Raw genomic sequence first — 17,390 nt, 5'->3', positions numbered from 1 at the left:
GTATGTATATGTTGTTGAATATTGTCTGGGCAACATGTGGTCTTCTGGGGTATGAGATGTTAATCACAGTTCTGATACGACTGGAGGCTGCTGATTTCTCAAACCCCAGCAGGTAGACACCCTAAATCTCTCTTCAGCCCACTTAAAAGGCACTTTGAACTTGTAAACTTGCTGAGCAGAAGCCTTCACAGGAAAGAGCTTGTCGCTGGAATCACTGCTGAAGTGGCTATCCACTGACCCAGTGTGCCAAAACTGGTCTCACTCTGCCCCTGAGGGTTAGGGCTGCAAGGCAGCTCAGACCCCACCCTTAGGCTACTCTGTGCTGGGTTACCAGCTCCCACCCAATTCTAGCTCTGCTACCCTGAGGGCGGAGCTTGCTGGGGCAGATCGCTCACAATGGCTCCTGTGGCCCACAGCCAAACACTATTAGCTCCTTCCGGCTCAGCGGCTCAGACTGGGGCCCTGGACAACGGCCATTCCCGCTCAGGCTCTCCCCAAGGCAGTTCAACTGAGTGCCAAGTCCAAAGACACCAAAACTGTTCACAGGTAAGGCCTTTCCGGTTTGCAGTCTCGCTGCTACTGAACTTACAGTTGTGGGCGGGTTTAGACCGATTGAACACACGCGACCACTTGCTGTTTTTCCACTGTTTTAGTCCTCCTCTTGGGGTCCAGAAGTCTCTCGCTGACTCTCTGTATCCTCACAGGGGTGATGATAGGCAGATCCCACCAGCCAGAGATGCCTGGAGTCCTGTCTCCCTGGACTCACGGTGCCCAGATGCAAGGAGGCTGTTACTCGGCCACCATCTTGCTCTCCTCTCTGTAGTTATATTTTCTTGTGATGTCTTTTATTTTATTATTTTTATTTTTAGAGACAGTGTTTCACTTTATCGCCTTCGGTAGAGTGCCGTGGTGTCACAGCTCATAGCAGCCTCCAACTCCTGGGCTTAGGCAATTCTCTGGCCTCAGCCTCACCTGGGACTACAGGTGCCTGCCACAATGCCCGGCAGTTTGTTACAGTTTGGCTGGGGCCGGGTTCGAACCTACCACCCTTGGTATATGGGGCTGGCACCCTACCCACGGAGGCACAGGTGCCACCCTTCTTTTTTTTTTTTTGAGTCAGAGTCTCTCTTTGTCATCTGGGTAGAGTGCCGTGATATCATAGCTCACAGCAACCTCAAACTCTTGGGCTGAAGAGATCCTCTTGCCTCAGCCTCCCAAGTAACTGAGACTACAGATACTCACCATAACACCTGGCTAATTTTTCTATTTTTATTAGGGATGGGGTCTCGCTCTTGCTCAGGTTGGTCTCAAATTCTTGAGCTCAAACAATCCACTGGCCTTGGTCTCCCAGAGTGCTGGGGTTACAGGCATGAGTTACCCTGTCTGGCGTCTTGTAATGTCTTTATGTAGCTTTGGTGTTAGGATAATACTGGGTTCATAGAATGAGGCAGAATGTGTTCACTCTGCTTCTACTTTGTGGAAGATACTGTAAAAAATTAGTATTATTTTTTCTTTACATATTTGGTAGAATTCACTACCAAGAATCAGAGCTGGTGCTTACTATTTTTGAAGGTGATTTCATTTTTTTAAATTAGTTATTGATTGAATTTCTTTAGTAGATACAGGCCTATCCAAATTATCCATTTCTTCTTCTGTGAGTTTTGGTAGTTTATGTCTTTCAAGGAATTAGTCAATTTCATTTGAGTTATTAAATTTGTGGCCGTGGAATTGTTGGTAGTATTCTTTTCTTATCCTTTTAACGTCCGCAGGATCACTAATGATCTCGCTTTTATTTCTGATATTAATAATAAGTTTTCTTTCTTTTTTCCTTGGTTAGCCTACCTAGAAGTTTGTAAATCATATTGTTATTTCAAGGAACCAGCTTTTGGTTTCCTTGATTTTCTCTACTGATTTCCTATTCAATTTCAGGTCTAACTTTTGTTACTTATTTTTTTCTATTTGCTTTAGGCTTAAATTTTTCTTTCTCTAGCTTCCTAAGGTAGAAGCTGATTGAGATTATTCACTTCAGCTGATATTTCTTCTTCTTACATGTTTTCTCTTTTCTAATATACCATATTTTTCTGTGTATAAAGTATTCTCATGTATATTGTGTATTCACATTTTTTGCCCAAACTTTCAGGAAAAAAATCTTTCATTTTAATTTTTAAATTCCAATTCAAATCTTAAAGCTCCTAGTGTACAAAAACTGTTTTGATATTTTCTAAGGGATTTTCTAATAATTCTTTTTTTTTTGGCCAGGGCTGGGTTTGAACCCACCACCTCCAGCATATGGGGCCAGCACCTTACTCCTTCAAGCCACAGGTGCCACCCAATAATTCTTATAAAAATATTAGCTACATTGCTAGCTCCTGCCTAAAGTGTACACAGAGAAATGTGTTCTTCACTGATGAAAAATGCTTTCATTGCAAGTGCATCATAAGTTCAAAAACCTATTACTATATTCCAGGGTATTATTTTTCATACAGATATCATTATTGCTTTCTAGAGTTACACTTTTAATACATAAATAAAAGCAAAGGAAATTTTTTTTCCTGAAAGTTTGGGCCAAAGCATGTATATAGATACAGAATTAGTACTACCTATATATACACATCTGTGTTTTTCCCTCAAGAATTTGGGCAAAAAGTGCACATTATACATGGCAAAGTATGATAATGTTTTCAATGCTGTAAACTACCCCCTAAGCATTGCTTTTGCTGCATTCCATAAAGATTGATAAGTTGTATTTTAATTTTAATTACATTTCATTCAAAGTATCTAAAAATTTCACTCGAGACTTCTTTTTTAATCCATGTATTTGATGTGTATAGTTTATTTTCCAGGTAATTTGGAATTTTCCAGCTATCTTTCTGCTTATTGAAATCTAGCTTTATTTCTTTGTGGTGTGAGAATATACTTTGCCATGATTTCTGTTCTTTTAAATATGCTAAGATGTATGTTATGACCCAGAATGTGATCTGTCTTGGTGAATGTTCCATGTGAGCTCGAAAAGAATGTGTATTCTGTCAATGAGATCTGGTTAACTGGTAATGCTATTCAATTCAGCAATCTTCTCACTGCTTCTCTGCCTACTGGATCTATCAATTAATGAAAGAGGGGTCGAAGTCTCCAACTAAAATAATGAATTTGTCTAAGTAGTTCTGTTAGTTTTGCATCATGTATTGTGACAGTCTATTTTTAGATATGTACACATTAAAGCCTATTATGTCTTCTTGGAGAATTAAACTCTTTGTTACTAAGTAATGTCCTTCCTTATTCCTGATAATTTTCCTTGTTCTAAGGGATACTTTGTCTGAAATTAATATAAGTACTCCATTTTTCTTTGTATTAGTGTTAGCATGGTATTTATTCTCAATATCTTTAATTTTAATCTGTCAGAGTCTTTATAACTAAAGTCAGTTTCACACCAGGGGTAGTGGCTCCTGCCTGTAATCCCAGAACAATGGGAGGCTGACAAAAGAGAATCCCTTGAACCCAGAATTTTGAGTCCAACCTGGGCAATATAGCAAGACCCTATCAGTAAAAAAAAAAAAAAAAAAAAGGAAAATCAGCTGCTGTGGTGGTATATGCCTGTAGTCCCAGCTATTTGGGGACTGGGAAGATTACTTGCAGGAGTTTGAGGTTACAAGGAGGTATGATCAGGTCACCTGGTCAAGAGAGCAAGACCTTCATTTATTTTGAGACAAAAATAAATAAAGTAGATTTCTTGTAGAAAACATATATTTGGGTCTTTGTTTTTAAAATCTACTCCTAGTCTCTTGTCTTTTAATTGGTAAATTTAGACCATTCACATTTAAAGTAATTGTGTATGTGGTTGGATTAATATGCACCATGTTTGTATTTGTTCTCTAGTTGACACACTTGTACTTTGTTTCTTTTTTTATCCTCTCTTTTTATGCATTCTTTGGTGTTAATTAAGCATTTTATATGACTTACTTTCTGTCCTACCTTTGCATATCAATTATACTTTAAAAATATTTTAGTGGTTGTCCTAAAGTTTGTAATGTACATTTACAACTAATCTAAGTCCATTTTCAAAGAACATACTACTACTTCATTGGTAGTGCAGATACCTTATAACAAGAGTATTCCTAATTCCTGCCTCCCATCCCCTGAAACATCATTGTCATTTATTTCACTTATGCATATGATATAATCACCTGGTGATTGATGATTCAAAATAAGGATAGTGGCCAGGTGTGGTGGCTTACATTGGTAATCCTAGCACTCTGTGAGGCCACAGCAGGAGGATTGCTTAAGCTCAGAAGTTTGAGACCAAACTGAGCAAGAGTGAGACCCCATCTCTACTAAAAGTAGAAAAACTAGCCAGGTGTGGTGGTGCACACCTGTAGTCCCAGCTACTTGGGAGGCTGAGGCAAGATGATTGATCACTTGAGCCCAAGAGTTTGAGGGTTGCTGTGAGCTATGATGATGGCATGGCACTCTACCCAGTGTAGCAGAGTGACACTATGTCTGAAGAAAACCAAAACAAACAAACAAAAAACAAAATAAAGATAACAACAATGTTAGCTCAATTAAAAATAAGAAAAATAAAAGTTGTATTTTACCTTCATTTATTTCTTTTCTGACACCTTTTTTTTCTGTAGATATTAGTTTCTGATCAATTTTTTTTTCTCTGAAGAACTTCTTTTAATGTATCCTATAAAGCAATATATTAGCAACAGATTCTCTTAGTTTTATTTATCTGAGCAATTATTTATACTTCACCTTTGAAGGAAAGTTTTTCTGGATATAAGATTCTAGTTTAGTGTTTTCTTTATTTTTTAGTTTTAATACTTTAAATATTTCCTTCCACTCTCTCTTGCTTGCATTGTTTCTGACAAGAAGTCCAATGTCATTCTTGTTCTTTTTACTCTATAGATAATGTGCTTTCTTCTTATAGCTTCTTTCAAAATTTTCCTTTGGTCTGTGTCTTTCTAAAGTTTGAATACAGTATTCCTAGGTGCAGATGTTTTGGTATTTATCCTGCTTGGTATTCTCTAAGCTTCTTGAATCTGTAGTTTGGTTTCTGTCATTAATTTTGGAAAAATTTTAGTCATTATTTCTTCAAAATATTTCTTCTGCTCTTTTTTCTTCTTCTGGTGTTCCCATTTCATGTATATTATGCACTTTTCAATTATCTCACAGTTTTTGGATATTCTGTTCTTTTTTATTGTTATTATTCTTTTTTTCTATTTGCATTTCAGTTTGGAAAGCTTCTGTTGAGAGTTTCAAACTCACTTGTTCTTTCCTTGTCAGTGTTAAGTATACTGATGAACGCATCAAAGGAATTTACTTCTTTTACAGTATTTTGATTTATAGAATTGCTTTTTGATTCTTTCTTACAGTTTCCATCTCTCTGTTTATATTATCTATATGTTTCTGCATGTTATGTGTTTTTTTCCATTGGTGCTCTTAACATTTTATTTTTTTATTAATTAACTATTATTTTTAGGACAGATTCTCTCTTTGTCACCCCCAGTAGAGTGCATGATGTCATATCTCATAGCAACTTCAAATTCTTGGGCTCAAGTGATCCTCTTGCCTCAGCCTCCCAAGTAGCTGGGACTACAGGCATCTGTCACAACACTTGGCTGTCTTTTAGAGATGGGGTCTCTGTTACTCAGGCTGGTCTTGAACTCCTGAGCTCAAGAAATCCACCCTCCTTGGCCTCTCAGAGTACTAGGATTACAGGTGTGAGCCATCATACTTGCCTGCCGCGCCCACGGCATTACCGCCGAAGCGAGGCGGCGCTGACCGCGTTTAGAACGCCGGTAAGGAGGCTTGTGCTCCACGGAGCTTCGCCCCCAGCGACCCCTGCACAAACGGCATCAGAAACGGTGCTCTACGTGCCAAGTCACCCGCAGGAGCTTGAACGACCGTGGCAATCTTTAAAATTTATCACTTTGTTTTTCTTTAGCATAGGTCTGTGTGTTCTGATACTAATCACAATGTGCTTTCTCAGGGCTAGACCCATTGCACTGCAGGATAAGATAAGGCACGAGCTTGCTAGACTCAATACCGCCTATAAGTCAGGCACTAAGACGTTTAAGTAATAAATACCTTCACAGTAAATACCAATGATTTCAAACAATGTATAAATGTTTTATTAAAAAAAGAATCATTTATAACTAGAATAGACAATGATCCTATACAAATCAAAATAGTACAATCACACAAAGGCAGGGAAAGCAGGATAAACAGAGAAGTAAGAAATTATGCCAGCCTTCCCTTTATCTTGAGCAGTTAGCAAGAAAATGCAAACCTTGTTATCTCTAGAAAGAGGAAGAAGCAAACAACTTCACAACCATGCTGAGACCAGCTCTTTTATAGTAAGTTAAACTTTATACTGTTTAGTCTGGACATGCTTTTGACTGTTATCAACAAAAGGCAGAGCAATTGAATTGTTGTTGAAAATGTCTCGAACAATCAGAGCTTACCTAAGCATGAAAAACTGCAAACATAAAGGAAAAATCTGTACATCTAAGTAAATAATTGTAACTCTCCCACTAACTCAAAATAACTCTTGTGTATAACGCCCCCTGCCTGTAAGAAAAAGTGTATAAGTACTTGCATGCTTTCACAGTAAAGTTACAGCTGCATACTCCGACCCGTAGTGTGTCAGACTGTCATTCCTGCGCCGACCTCTCAACCTTCCTCGTTCCTTCTCCCTGCTCTCCCTCGGACTGAAGCCCACCGACTGGGTGGTCCGCGGCACTTGCCCCTATTTATTATTATTATTTTTTAAGAGACAAACTCTCACTCTGTTACCCAGGCTAGAGTGCCCTGGCAAGATCATAGCTCACTGTAGCCTTGAATTTCTGGATTCAAGCAGTCCTCCTGCCTCAGTCTCCTAAGTAGGTGGGACTATAAGTGTTTGTCACCACAGCTGGCTAATTTTTTTCATTTTGTTTTTTAGAGATGGGGGTCTTGATAAGTTGCCCAGGCTGGTCTCAAACTCCTGTCCTCAAGCAGTCCTCCCACCTCATCCTCCAAGTATCTGGGATTACAGGCACAAGCCACCACACTTGACTTAACATTTTTATCCTAGTTATTTTAAATTCCCTATCTGATAATTCCCAAAATCTGTGTCATAGCTAAATCTGGTTCTCATGCTTGCTTTGTCTTTGTGTACTTTTTAGTATACCTTGTAATTTTTTGGTTGAAAGCCAAATATATATCAGGTGATAGGAATTAAGGCAAATAGACTTTTATTGTGAGGTTTTTTGTTAATTTGGCAAGGAGCTGGGCAGTGTTTAATGTTTACTTAGCTATAGGCGCCAGAGGCTTCAAAGTTTCCTCTATTGCCTTCCCCCACCCCTCAATTCCCTTTTGTCTCTGAGTTTCCCTATGAGCTTCTTCTTTAATACGGTCTGTGTCTTGCAGAGCACTTTTAATCTCCTGTTATTATACTAGAGCTCTGTTTATATGGCAGAAAAGTGTTGGGGAGAAAAAGCAGTCTATAATCTTGTGATTATGTATCTCATTCTTTTAGTGTCCTGAGCCTTTTGGCTGTGAGCTTCAGAATTAATTCCTTCCTTCCTTCCCTCCTTTCTTTCTTCCTCTTTCTCTCTCTCTTCCTCTTCCTTTCTCTCTCTCTCTCTCTCTCTTTTCTTTCTTTTCCTTCAGACAAGGTCTTTCTATATCACCCAGGATGGTTTCCGACTCCTGGGCTGAAGTAGTCCTTCCACCCCAGCCTCCTGAGTAGCTAGGACTACAGACACATGCTGCCATGCCTAGCTACATTTTATTTTTATTTTCATTTTTATTATTTAAGACAGGGTCTTGCTCTGTCACCCAGGCTAGAGTTCAGTGGTATCATCATAGCTCACTGCAACCTCTAACTCCTAGGCTCAAGTAATCCTCTTGCCTCAGCCTCCTGCATAGGTAGGACTACAGGAGCATGCCACCATGCCTGGCTAAGTTTTTCTATTTTTTAGTAGAGACAGGCTCTTGCTCTTCTTGCTCATGCTGATCTGAATTCCTAACTTCAAGTGAGCTTCCCTCCTTGGCTTCCCAGAGTGCTAGAATTATAGGCATGAGCCACCGTGCCTGACTAATTTTTTTTTTTTTTTTTTAATTTAGAGGTGGGGTCTCATCTGTTGCCCAGGCTGTCCTTGAACTCCTGGCCTCAAGTGATCCTCTTACCTTGGCCTCCCATGTTGGGATTACAGGTATGAGCCACCAGGCCCACTCCAGAAGTGTTTTTTAGCTTTTTTTCCCCTTCTTCCTAGATGAGACTAGAAGTTTGTGGAGGCTGGAGTTGGCTAATTTTCCTTTTCCCAAGTCAGATAAAGCTTGGACAAAGTCTTTTCCCTTGGGATCATCCTTCATTATGAAGAATTCTCTGGATACTTTTTAAATGATCACACCCCTCCTCACCCCCACCTGAAAGAGGAGCAGATTTTTTTTCTGGATGTGCACTGTGAGAGCTGGGTGGAGTTCCTGGAGGTAAAACCCATGAAAGTATCATAGCCTCCCTAAAACTGGGCCCCAGGAGGTTTTTCCTTTCAAGCTAGTGCACACTTATCCTTCAGTAATTTGTCAAAGTTACTGCTTAAGTACTTCTACCTGTTTATGACTCCAGCAGCTTCTGCAGGAAATAATTTGGTCTTGGGCACAATTCTTCGAATGTGCCTTTCTCTTCAGTTTTCAGGGTAGCAATTTGCCCTGTCACTTCAGTTTTCTCATGGATCTAAGAAAAGTTAATTTTTAGGTTGTTCTGCTTTTATTCTTGCTTTTTCATTTTCATTTTTTATTTTTTTAGACACAATCTCACTCTGTAGCCCTGGTAGAGTGCCATGGTGTCATAGCTCACAGCAACCTCAAACTCCTGGGCTCAAGAACTCCTCTTGCCTCAGCCTCAGTCTTCTGGGTAGCTGAGACTATAGGCACCCACCATCATGCCTGGCTATTTTTCCTATTTTTATTAGAGATAGGATCTCACTGTTGCTCAGGCTGGTCTCCAACTCCTGAGGTCAAGCGATCCTCTTGCCTAGGCCTCCCCCAGAGCGCTAGGATTATAGGCATGAGCCACTGTACCTGGCCCCTTTTATTCTTGTTTTGAGGATGGGAATGATGACTTCTAAGGTTTTTATATGTCAGAAGGGAAACTGGAAGTCAATAGTGGCTTTTTAAAAGGCAGTATATTTTTCTTTAACACTAATGTAGCTAATCCAAGGCAGATATGTCAATTCTGTGATCATCTGTGACCCAAGATGCTTTTATGGTCATTCTGCTATCTTCAACATGTGGCTTTCCACTTGCATTTAGAAATGGCTTCTTCTTCTTTAGTCATCATATGGTATTCCAGCCTTTCTGCAGGAAGAGTGAAGGGGGCAGGGAAGTAAGAGCACAATTCTTTTCATTAACATACTTTTTTTACTTAAGGACATGTCCTGGAAGTTGCTCAGACTTACTATCCTAAGTTTACATGGCTACCCCAACTTGCAGTGGAGGTTTGGTGTTATAGCTTGCTCTTGCAGCAATTAGCAATCCCTACACAACAGCGTCCTAGGATCTGTGACACAAAATAGCTTAAGAAATTTTATTTTACTAAATTACAGCGTGTCAACATCCTGCTGGTGTTGCTACTAACACACCAGAATACACATGTATTTAGCTAAACAGACTCCCATTCTGTTCACTCTAATGTCCTGAAGGTGTGTCATGGGTCAGACATGGGGCTGATAATGAGTTATTCCCAGTCTGATACTGTAAGTGAGCCAGTCTCCAGCTCATTGCTGGGTATGGTTGTAGCATTACCTAGAGTCTCTATCATAAAAGGCATACTATATTTTTTGTCTCATCTGGTTGCAGGAGCAGCAATGCATAGGTGTGTAGGCGTGGTAGAAGGCAGTTAGTGGAAGACGTGGGGATAAAATGGTAGTTGGGTTCTGGGCCCAGTTCTGTATGACCTTTCTTCTCTGGCAGCTCACCCAGCCGGCAGACTATTTCTGGAGCAACCCACAGCAAAAGAGAATGGAGGCAAACATATTGTGTGTAGGTCAAGTGGGTTCTACCCTGAAGCTATTAACATAACATGGGCAAAGTGGACCCTGAAGGTTCTTCATCGCATAGAGAATTCTGAAGGCATTGTCACCAGTCCTGCCATCAAGAATGAGGATGGTACATTTAATGTCACTAGCTACTTGAACCTGCAGTCCTCCCCAGAAGACAGTGGAACTGTCTACCAGTGTGTGATATGGCATACATCCTTGTCCACCCCCTTGAGGATCAACACCACACAGATTGTGGCAGGTAAGAGTCTTTCTGAGCATTTTCTCTGCTCTTCACCTTGAAGGGGTATAATCTAAGACTTTGGCTCCCACGGTCTAGAGCAGTGGTTCTCAACCTGTGGGTTGTGACCCCCAGGAACTGTATTAAAGGGCCGCGTCATTAGGAAGGTTGAGAACCACTGGTCTAGAGTCTTTGCTGGAGGCTGATGGGGAAAGAGAGAAAGCTTGGGGTGGAGGGACTAAGCTGGTGTCTGGTCAAGCTCCAGCTTGAGTCAACAGTCTAGACAAGGTCCCTGCACCAGTGTGCCAAAAACTGTTCTCTTTTTCTTTTTGCAGGCTCTGAGAAGACAGATGTCTCATGGAATTTACTCTACATTTTACTCCCCACTTTTGGACTGATGGTATTAATTGTAATTATTTGGCATTTTTATAAAAAGGCAAAGGGCTGGCTCAGTGCCCTGAGTGGTTAGGGCGCTGGCCACATGCACTGGGGCTGAGGGTTCGAACCCAGCCAGGGTCTGCTAAACAATAATGACAACTGCAACAAAAAATAGCCAGGCGTTGTGGTGGGTGCCTGTAGTCTCAGCTACTGGGAGGCTGAGGCAAGACAATTGCTTAAAGCCCAAGAGTTTGAGGTTGCTGTGAGCTGTGATGCCTTGGCACTCATACTGAGGGTGACATAGTGAGACTCTGTCTCCAAAAAAAAAAAAGGTAAGGGGCTCCAAAGCAAAGTTCAACCCTGAGTCTTGGAGTTGGCTCTAGGAGTTTGGGATTCATAGCCCTTGGATGGTGTTGGGAAGCTGTCAGGAATGATGCTAAGGTTCTGTAAGTGTGGTATGTGGCTTTTTCTGATGTTGTGTTGGGGAAAAACTTTGCCATCTGATCTCCATACAGTGGTTTGTGACTTTGGGGAGATGCCTTGTAAAGTGTGTTTCTCCATTCTTAACCAGTTTCATTGTGAATTGAACCTGACCTTACTAGTTCAGGCCTTTAAACTCTGTGTGGGCTGTGTTGCTGTTCTCAAATATTCAGAAACTCTGGCTCAAGAGTAGAGTTCCCATTACTAATTGCTCCTATTTTGTTTACACCTTGGTAGAATAACTTACCAACAGATTTCACTGGTTTGACCGAGAATTTCTAACCCTTCATTGCTAAATATTTCTAAATACCCAAACTAAAACATGTTTCCAAACATGTTTACTCCTGGCTGTGACCCAAGTAGCAAATAAAACAGCTCAAGCTTTAGCCCAAGAGACCAATGTAGAAGTGTTGGTTACAATGGTTCTAGATAATAAAATGGCCCTTAATGATTTATGGGCCTGCCAAGGCCAAATCTATGCACTACTTCTACATCTCATTGTAAATGCTTTAGGAAAAGTGGAATAATCACTTCATCAACAAAAACGTCTGTTTATCTAAAGTTGGCTGACTGGGCCCCTGCAATTCTTCTCCCAGTTCCATCTAGGTCAATGAGGAAACCGATATAAAGTGGGTTTTCAAATGTTTATTGTAATATTTGTGATTGCTGTTACATTTCATATTTTTCTGTGGCTCTGATATCCAGGTGCTATTGTGATAACATCCAGCATTAATGCCTTTTTATTTGTGGAGACAAGATCTTGTTCTACTGCACAAGCTGGAATCCAGTGACAGATGATCATAGCTCAAATAGCCTCACCTTTCTGGGCTCAAGTGATCTTTCCACTTCAGCCTCCTGAGTAGCTTGGACTACAAGTAGACACTGGCATGCCCAGCTAATTTTTTTTTTTTTTTTTAGGTTTTTTTGTAGAGACACAGTCTCCCTATGCTGCTCAGGCTGGTCTTGAGCTCTTATAGAGACACAATCTCCCTATGCTGCTCAGGCTGGTCTTGAGCTCCTGGCCTCAAGCAATCCTCCTGCCTCAGCCTCCCAAAGCACTGAGATTACAGGCCTGAGCCACCACACCTGGTCCATTGATGCTTCCTGGAAAAGAAAACAAAGCCTTCAGATGAGCCTGGATCCTGTGGTAGTTTGCAAAGACGGCTGCAATCCTTCACTCGTCCGTATGTGCCATGACCCTTGCCATGTCACTTTACCGTGCCCTTCAGTCATGTGAATTGTTTCAGCCAACGTACTGAGACAGAAGTGAGGTGTGCCAATCTCAAGCCTAGGCCTCCAGAAGCCTTGTGTGTTTTCATTTGCTTTCTCATATGCTTCTGACGTTACTAAGAGAGGGACATGTCCAGGCTAGTCTGCTGGAGGAAGGCCGCGTCATCCTCTTTGCTCTGGCAGAGGCCAGGCTGGGTTAGAAGATGGCCACCCAACTACCTGTGAGCAAATCTAACAGTTCAGCAGTGTGAACAGCCAATGTTCAAATGTGAGAGACATATTTTTAATTTATAAAAGTTTTTTTAATATATAAAATGTTTTAAAATATTTAAAATGTTTAAAGTGTATTTTAAGAGTCACTGTGTTAGACTGGTTTGTTACACAGCAAAAGGTAACTTATACAGCTTCTCAGGAAGCTGAGCCTTGACCAAAAGGAGTGTGATAGCCATGGAGGCTGCTGCGGAGACCCCCTTCGAGAGAGAGCCTGTGTGAGGGGTATACTCAGCCGACACGCTTCGCTGCAGCCCCTCAGGGGTCTGTTCAGTATTCCAGCTGAAGCTGTGCTTTCCCCAGACATTTCCTGCCATTGAGCACAGCAGCAGCTCCCTGAGGGGATGGCCGGGACTTCATCAGAGTTGTACAGTGGGTCCTCAAATGACATTTCATTCATTGTCATTTTGTTACAATATTGATGAGAAAAACCAAACAACTCTTAACTGGGTCCATTGTCTGTGCAAAGTTTACATGTTTTTTCCTTGTCTGTGTGGATTCTCTCTGGATACTTACGTTTTCTCATACATCCCTAAGATGTGCACTTTCAGTGAACTTGTGTGTCCCCCAGTGTGAGTGTGGCGTGGGGTGCAAATGTGCCCTGTGATGGGATGCTTTCCTGTCCCGGGCTGATGCCTGCCTTTCTTGTGCCCTGAGTTGCCAGGATACGCTCTGGCTACCTGCCCCCCTGAACTGGAATAATTGGGTAAATAATTACCTGTTTCTATTAATCTTTTTTAAGTATAATATAAATATATATTTTAATGTGTAATATTAAAAGTGTTTTTATTTATTATTGAAGTTCGGTGATGTTTTTGTGACCAGAAATGTGATGTCAGAACTTAACTCTTGTTTATCAGTTAGCCCATGGTGAAGATGGTTCTGTTCTGTGTCGTGTCCCTTGAAGTTGGACTTTCCATGAAGCTACTGATGATGTTGACTGAGGACTGACTGTATTATCATCTGAGACTCCTCCTATTTTGTCCTCCCTTGTTCAGGTCCCTCTGACTCCATAGGTGTTCTGAACACAATGCATGGGTCCTCAAACTTTTTTTTTTTTTTTATTGTTGGGGATTCATTGAGGGTACAATAAGCCAGGTTACACTGATTGCAATTGTTAGGTAAAGTCCCTCTTGCAATCATGTCTTGCCCCCATAAAGTGTGGGTCCTCAAACTTTTTAAACAGGGGGCCAGTTCACTGTCCCTCAGATGGTTGGAGGGCCGGACTATAGTTTTAAAAAAAAAACAAACCATGAACAAATTCCTATGCACACTGCACATATCTTATTTTGAAATAAAAAAACAAAACGGGAACAAATACAATCACACCGCCTCTAGTGGCCCATGGGCCATAGTTTGAGGACCCCTGAAGGGCTAGGCTGCCACTTAACAAAGTTGAGCCTACTGTCAGGCCCCTCTTGCCTCACAGTCAGCCTTCATTGTGGTCTGAAGCCTTCCCCTCCTACTCCCTCCTTTAGCTTTCACAGGAGTCGCCCCTATGACCTTGTTTGTACTTCTGACTCCGTCTTGCTAGCTGCTTCCCAGAAGACCCAAACTGATGGAGGGCCTGAAGATTTAGAATGAGGGAAGTGGTGTACTCATTGAGGCTTACTGGGGACAGAGAAACCACCCAGAAGACTTCAGCAGTTCCTACACTGAGGCAAGAGGCTGCAAGGCTGCTCAGAGTGCCTGTGTAACTGGAGTAGCTTTTCCCGATGATGCAGATGGATTGGTCAAGAGCAAACTGTTCCAGCTGCCCTCCTTGAGGTAGAACTATAGAATGATTAATTTTCTTTTCTTTATCATTATCATTATTATTATTATTATTTTTGGAGGCAGAGTCTTACAATATCACCCTGGCTAGAGTGCCATGGTGTCATAGCTCATAGTAACCTCAAGTGATCCTCTTGCCTCAGCCTCCTGAGTATCTGGGATTACAGGCACCCGCCATGATACCTGGCTAGTTTTTTTTTTTTTTTTTTTTTGTAGAGACAGAGTCTCACTGTACTGCCCTCGGTAGAGTGTCGTGGCGTCACACGGCTCACAGCAACCTCTAACTCTTGGGCTTATGCGATTCTCTTGCCTCAGCCTCCCGAGCAGCTGAGACTACAGGCGCCCGCCACAACGCCCGGCTATTTTTTGGTTGCAGTTTGGTCGGGGCTGGGCTTGAACCTGCCACCCTCGGCATATGGGGCCGGCGCCCTACTCACTGAGCCACAGGCGCCGCCCCCTGGCTAGTTTTTCTTTTCTTTTTTTTTTTTTTTTTGAGACAGTGTCTCACTTTGTTGCCCTGGGTAGAGTGTCGTGGCGTCACAGCTCACAGCAACCTCTAACTCTTGGGCTTAGGCTATTCTCTTGCCTCAGCCTCCCAAGTAGCTGGGACTACAGGCGCCCGCCACAACGCCTGGCTATTTTTTGTTGCAGTTGTCATTGTTGTTTAGCTGGCCCAGGCCAGGTTTGAACTCGCCACCTGGGCGCCCAGCCTAGTTTTTCTGTTTTTAGTAGAGACAGGGTCTCTCTCTTGCTCAGGCTGGTGTTGAACTCCTGACCTCAAGCAATCCACCCACCTTGGCCTTCCAGAAGGCTAGGATTATAGTTGTGAGCCATTGTACCCAGCCCAGAATGATTTTGATCCTTTTATTTTCAAGGTAGATGGATAATCAAGGACATAGCGGGGATTTAATTAAAAGGGACTAGAGTCTCAGTCAGTACTGTATTACATTTACTTCTCTTTATTTATTTTTTATTTATTACTTTTCTTTGAGACAGAGTCTCACTGTGTCGCCCTAGGTAGAGTGCTGTGGCATCACAGCTCACAGCAACCTAAAACTCTTGGGCTTAAGCGATTCTCTTGCCTCAGCCTCCCAAGTAGCTGGGACTACAGGTGTCCAACACAACACCCAGCTACTTTTTCATTGTAGTTGTCATTGTTGTTTGGCAGGCCTGGGCTGGATTCAAACCGGTCAGTTCCAGTGTATGTGACTGGCAGCCTAGCCGCTGAGCTACAGGAACTGAGCCTACTTCTGTTTCGGTTACTAGGAAGTTACCCCCTTTCCCTGATAATAATGGCATTACTGGGAAAAACTAGAATTGATCAAATAAAGAGCAGACGGAGACAGAGCTACCTCAAAGTTGGTTTGGTTCAGCTTGGGTACTGATGATCTGGGGATGAGGAGTTTGGAACATGTTTGTGCTATCACTAAGGATATCGTTCCATGAAGGGGAGGTACATGAACAACAGGAAAGGGTTAATGAGTCTGTGAGCTGAAGAAAGCTGCTAGGTAGTGCCTACCTGTGCTATATACCTGGTGTGTATGCACTTTGTATCATCCATTCCACTCACTGGCATCAGTGCCCACCAGGTTGGGGAAAGGCAGAAGTTCACACCTCTGTACAGGTTGGCCGGTCCAGGCATCCTGCCCTTCATGTCACTCCAGAGTTGGGCCTGCCCCAAGTAAAACTAGATCATAGGTAGCACTTGCTTCCCTCTCTGTGAAGATAGGCTACACTCTCGGTGGGCAGTCCTGGCAGAGATACTACCAGTCACCTAGATTCCAGTGCAACAAGACCCACTTCTGGCCCAGCTCTGACCAATCCCACCATTCTTCCTTTCTGAAGCTCATTTCAAGCTGGAAGTGACGTTCCTCGGGCCTGCCCCAGTCTTGGTTCTGCATGACTTTGATGTGCAGAATTCATGTCTTCCTTCCCAAAGTCTTCTGCACATCCTGGTATAACACAGAGTATCTGACACCTGGGCCTGGGGAGACCTCAGAGGTCCTAGAGAGTCCAGAAACACATGGGGAGCCTGCTAGTCTCCTTTTGTGACAGCAAACCCCCTGGGAAAGTTCCCTCCAGGGAAAGGTGCCAAGGAGGAGCTCAAATGCAAGACACTCCTGTGCCTCCCTTGGAAAGAAATGGGTCCTGTAGGAGTTGGGCAGAAGGGCAAAGAGGTGTATGATAGTGGGTCTCAGCTGGGCAGCATGGTGAGTCTGGCGACTGGCTAGAGATCCCAGATCCACAGGCGGTAGGCCTGGGCAGGCTACGGTATGGCTAGTGGACTGTTTTCTCTAGACTAGCACAGTTTCACTACAGGAAGAGGGTGGCCTGGCTTCCTTCCCCTGTGGAACTCAGGACTGAGGCCCAGGACACATGTGACACCATTGATCTGAGTTGGGGACAGGTGGGTGGCAGATGTGCCCCATCAGGCCGCATTGCTACCTAAATGGCTGGAAGGATAGCCTGGAAGGCAACGACACCTGTCCTCCTCTAACAAGGGGGAAAGTGAAGGGCTCAGCATGCACATAGACCAGAAAAAGTGCCAGTGAGGTCCCTCTGACACCGTGGCTGTTCTGAACACAATCTAGGGCTAGGCTGTCACTTAACACAGCTGAGCCTGTCAGTCCCCAATCTGGGACTTCTGGGAGGCCCAGGGGCTTCCCAAGCTACATTTCCCCTCTTGTTCTTGGTCTGGAGACAACTTTCTCTCCATGGTGGATTTGACATTCAGAACAATGTGCAGCCCTCCTGAAAGCTGGAGCTCAGGCCCTTGGGACTGTGTGGAAGGAGGAAAGGGTAGGGCTTTGACATTTCATAGATTTAGGTCCAAAGTTTGGACCTGCCACCTACTAGCTGTGAGATCTTAGCAAATTACCTGCTGCTGTAGACTAAATATTTGTGTCCCCCTAAAATCCACATGTTAAATTCTAATGCCCAAGGTGATGGTATTTGAAGGTGGGGACTTTGGGAGGTTATTAGGTCGTGATGGTAGAGCC

General features: G+C 42.7%; 1 protein-coding gene across 1 annotated transcript in view; it reads left to right on the top strand.

Annotated features, from left to right (window-relative positions):
• NCR3LG1 (natural killer cell cytotoxicity receptor 3 ligand 1) overlaps positions 1 to 17,390 on the top strand; it is a 28,896-nt gene that overhangs the window by 11,155 nt on the left and 351 nt on the right. The window contains 1 exon segment of the mRNA XM_053559880.1: positions 9,955 to 10,281. Coding sequence (XP_053415855.1) covers positions 9,955 to 10,281 — 327 coding nt within the window.

This window comes from Nycticebus coucang, chromosome 14, assembly GCF_027406575.1.
Source record: "Nycticebus coucang isolate mNycCou1 chromosome 14, mNycCou1.pri, whole genome shotgun sequence".
Lineage (NCBI taxonomy): Eukaryota > Metazoa > Chordata > Mammalia > Primates > Lorisidae > Nycticebus > Nycticebus coucang.
Note: the sequence above shows the minus strand (reverse complement) of the source record. Positions and strands in the feature narration are given on the sequence as shown.